Below are 4,141 nucleotides of genomic sequence, written 5' to 3' on the forward strand. Positions count from 1 at the left end.
ATCCTATTGAGAACATTATCATTGATCCAACATCTCGAGTCAAAACTAGATCACAATTAAAGAATCTTTGTGCTTTTGATGCCTTTTTATCTCTTATTGAACCTAAATGTTGTTGAGGCTTTGCAGGATGCAGATTGGGTGAATGCAATGCAAGATGAACTCAATCAGTTTGAGAGAAGTCAAGTTTGGCATCTAGTTCCAAGACCCAAGGACAGATCAGTTATTGGTACAAAATGGGTCTTCAGAAACAAGCTTGATGAAGATGGAACAGTTACAAGAAACAAGGCAAGACTGGTGGTCCAAGGTTACAGTCAAGAGGAAGACATAGATTATGATGAGACTTTTGCTCCAATTGCAAGACTAGAGGCAATCAGACTTCTCATAGCCTTTGCAGCACACATGGAATTCACTCTTCATCAGATGGAAGTCAAAAGTGCCTTCCTGAATGGCTACCTGAAAGAAAAAGTGTTTGTAAAACAATCTCCAGGGTTTGAGAGCAAAGAATGTCCTGAGCATGTGTACTAGTTAGACAAGGCTCTCTATGGACTCAAGTAGGCCCCAAGTGCATGATATGAACGACTGTCCAAATTCCTACTAGAGCATGGTTACAAAAGAGGTAAAATTGACAGTACCTTATTCTTAAGGGAAAAGGTAAGGATCTCCTTGTGGTACAAATATATGATATGACATAATCTTTGGGGCCACCACTGATAAGCTAAGTAAGGACTTTGCAAAATTAATGAGGAGCGAGTTTGAAATGAGTATGATGGGTGAGCTTAACTTCTTCTTAGGCTTGCAGATCAAACAAAGTCCTAGTGGAACCATGATCCATCAGCAGAAGTATGCAAAAGAGCTTATCAAAAAATTTAAAATGGAAGAATCAAAAGAAATAGACACACCCATTGCAACTGCCACTAAATTAGACATTGATGAACCTGGTTCATCAGTTGATCAAAAGTTGTATAGGGGTATGATTTTTTCACTCTTGTATCTTACTGCCAGCAGACCTGACATTGTTTTCAGTGTAGGGATTTGTGCTCATTTTCAGGCAAATCCAAAAGAGTCTCACTTGACTGCTGTCAAGAGAATACTAAGATATCTGAAAGGCACCACTGATATGTGTCTTTGGTACCCCAAAGGTAGTAATTTCAATCTAGTAGGATATGCTGATGCTGATTATGCAGGTTTCCTAGTGGATAGGAAGAGCACCTCAGGTATGACACACTTCCTTGGTTCATGTCTAGTGTCATGGGCTACTAAAAAGCAAAATTCAGTGGCCTTATCTACTACTGAAGCTGAGTATATTGATGTTGCCTCTTGTTGTGCTCAATTGCTATGGATCAAACAACAGCTAGTAGACTTTGGCATTGAAGTTGGTTGCATTCCTATATTCTGTGATAACACTAGTGCTATAAGTATGACAAAGAACCATGTTCATTATAAGAGGACTAAGCACATAAATGTTATGCACCATTTCTTAAGAGACAACTATGAGAAAGGTTTGATCTCCATAGAATTCTGTGCTACTGATAAGCAAACTGCTGACATCTTCACTAAATCACTGAGTAGAGAAAACTTTGAGATGAATAGGTTGGAATTGGGGATGATTAAGATCACCTAATAGATCCATCTCAGAATGCATGGCTAGGAATTCTAACCTTGTGTAAATATCTAGATTAATTCGTACTTAATTTCATACTTTAATTAGTATACTCCTGTGACATGTGTATATATGACTCACTGATCTCTTACAACATTTTCTCTATTATGGCATTTGAAGCATGTTCAAGAGAGTTCTATATGATGAACCTGATTCATCAGTATGGGTTCATATGAAAGCTCAGGTATGTTTTCTATATTCTGCACAATTAGAAAGATTTATAATTCAATCATGAGCAGAAGTCCTATACTTGTCAAATTCCTAGAAAATTCTATCCGTTGAGCATTGAACCAGTTCTGTCCATCTAGAACTCTAAACCGTGATTTTCGCCTAATATCTAGGGAAGCCAAATCTATCATTAAAATTCTAGAATTTCAGTTTGATTAGATTTCTATTTGACCCCTGAAAAAACAGTCGTTACTTATTTAATGTCTACTTCGCTTTAAATACACACCATATCTCCAGTCTTCTTCATAATTCTAAAACCATCAAAAATTCCTCTTCAATTCGAGTTGCCCTCTTCTCCAAAATTCCCAAATTCTCTCAAGAAATGAAGAATCATGTCTAACCCACAAGATCATCCTGGCACTCCTCCACCACCATCTCCCTCAAATTCATCCTCATCTACTCCACCCAGTGTATCTCCAAAACCTAGGTTTCGAAGGCAGAAAATGTTTGCTCGAAAAACTGTAGTATCTGGGGCTATGAGGAAGGTTTTAAATGAAAGGTTGAAAGCTAGCCAAGTGAAAGAAAGCCCAGCTCCAAAGTCTGATTCTAGCTCTGAGTCTGAATCCTTTCAATCCCCGACTGAGGAAGATGGACATGGCTCTTTTGACTCTTAAAAGACTCAAGAATCTCCTTCTGAGGTAAGTTCTTCTGAGGTTGAAAACTTAGAAACTAGGTTTGTTCTGATTGGACCCATTAGGGATGTTGAGTTGCCTGAGACGAGTAGGAGTGGAGGTAAAAAGAAGTCTGAAAAAGAAAAAGAGAGAGATGGTGCATGTGGTGAAGAGAGGGAAAAGGGAAACGGACATTTCTTGCTATATGTAGGGTTGCACAAGATAGGTTAGATGAGAGTGGCATGAAGTCAGGGGGAAGTGGTTCTGGGGAAGCAGTTGGGAGGTTGGTTCATCTAAGCAAACAAAGAGATGAACCTGTTTCATCTACTGAAGAAACCTTGGCTGACCTAATGAAAAAGGTTGGGGCATGTTATGACCCAAAGAAACGCAAAGCTACTACACCAAAAGCCCTAAATGTTCCCAAGCCATCCAAGAAAAGAAAAGCCTCATACCCAACACCTACTACCTCTTCAGTGCCTAGGGGTAGAGCCACAAGAAGTAGGGTAAAACAGAGTGAAGCTGATCTACAAAAGGCTTGAGAAGAAAGCAAGAGAAGGAAAAAGGATAAGGGAAAGGGAAAGGGTGCAGAATCCTTAGAGGCTGTTGAGGAAGAAGAGATGGAACTGGTCCATCAAGAGAGGGGTAAAATAGTGGAGGTTCCTACACCCAAGACTTCCTCCAAGAAGTCCTCCTCTGTGCCTGTAGCTACTGAACCCACACTAGCCAAGAGGACAAGATCTGCAGTGAAAGATAAACAAACCAAAGTTTCCGATGATGATGATTGGAGTGGAGAAGAAGAAGAAGAAGAAGAAAAATAAGAAGAAGAAGAAGAAGATGAATATGAGAAGGAACAGGATAAACTTGCCATTTTTGGCAGAAGAAAAATCTTAAAAGGTAGATTGTTGAAGGACCTGGTGGAACCAGGGATGATGAGATTGGTAGACTCTTTGGTTGCTCAGGGATGGAAGGACATGGTCCTTCAGATGGAAGGTAGACTAGCTAGAAATGAGTTGATTGAATTTATGGCAAATGCTGCTGTTAAGGATGGAGTTATCAGTAGCCAGGTGAAGAGAGTTTAAGTGCAGTTTGATGCTGTGAAACTGGGAGAGATTCTGGACATACCCTCTAAAGGGTTTGATGACTATACTAGGCAAAGTTGGCCATGCCTGGACTCCCTCCCCACTGCCCTTGAAATCACCAAAAGGTTTTATGATTCAGAGAATGTGAATGAAGCTAGAGCTGTGCAGAAAAGTGAGATGAGGCCTCAACACAAGGTGGTGTTTGAGTTTGTCGACAAGTGCTTATTGTCAAGACAGGAGAGAAGGCACACTGCCAACTACATGGATCTGGTTCTTATGGAATGCCTGGAGAGAGGAAAGCAAATCAACTGGCCTGCCCTCATACTCAAACTACCAGACAGAGTCATAAATGGTTCCAAGGTTCATGCTACCCCATATGGCTTCATGCTAACCACAGATCTGGACAGGCTCAATGTGCCTTTGAAGAAATGGGAAATGGCCTCAAGCAAAGAACACTTTGGCATCAAAACTCTTCTTGCTTGTGACTATCCAGTCAATGCCATCTCAGTTGAACTTGGTTCATCCTTGAGGACACCTATCAACAACAAGGTTAGGACTTTGGT

At 40.4% G+C, this 4,141-nt stretch overlaps 1 protein-coding gene across 1 annotated transcript; it reads left to right on the plus strand.

Annotated features, from left to right (window-relative positions):
* Window positions 1–2,741: 2,741 nt before the first annotated feature.
* LOC138876190 (protein gar2-like) lies at window positions 2,742–3,317 on the plus strand. The gene is made up of 2 exons (XM_070155095.1): window positions 2,742–2,982; window positions 3,043–3,317. Exons 1-2 carry the CDS (start codon window positions 2,742–2,744, stop codon window positions 3,315–3,317), a joined length of 516 nt encoding a protein of 171 aa, XP_070011196.1.
* Window positions 3,318–4,141: the final 824 nt, after the last annotated feature.

This window comes from Nicotiana sylvestris, chromosome 8 (genome assembly GCF_000393655.2).
Source record: "Nicotiana sylvestris chromosome 8, ASM39365v2, whole genome shotgun sequence".
In the NCBI taxonomy this organism is placed as follows: domain Eukaryota; kingdom Viridiplantae; phylum Streptophyta; class Magnoliopsida; order Solanales; family Solanaceae; genus Nicotiana; species Nicotiana sylvestris.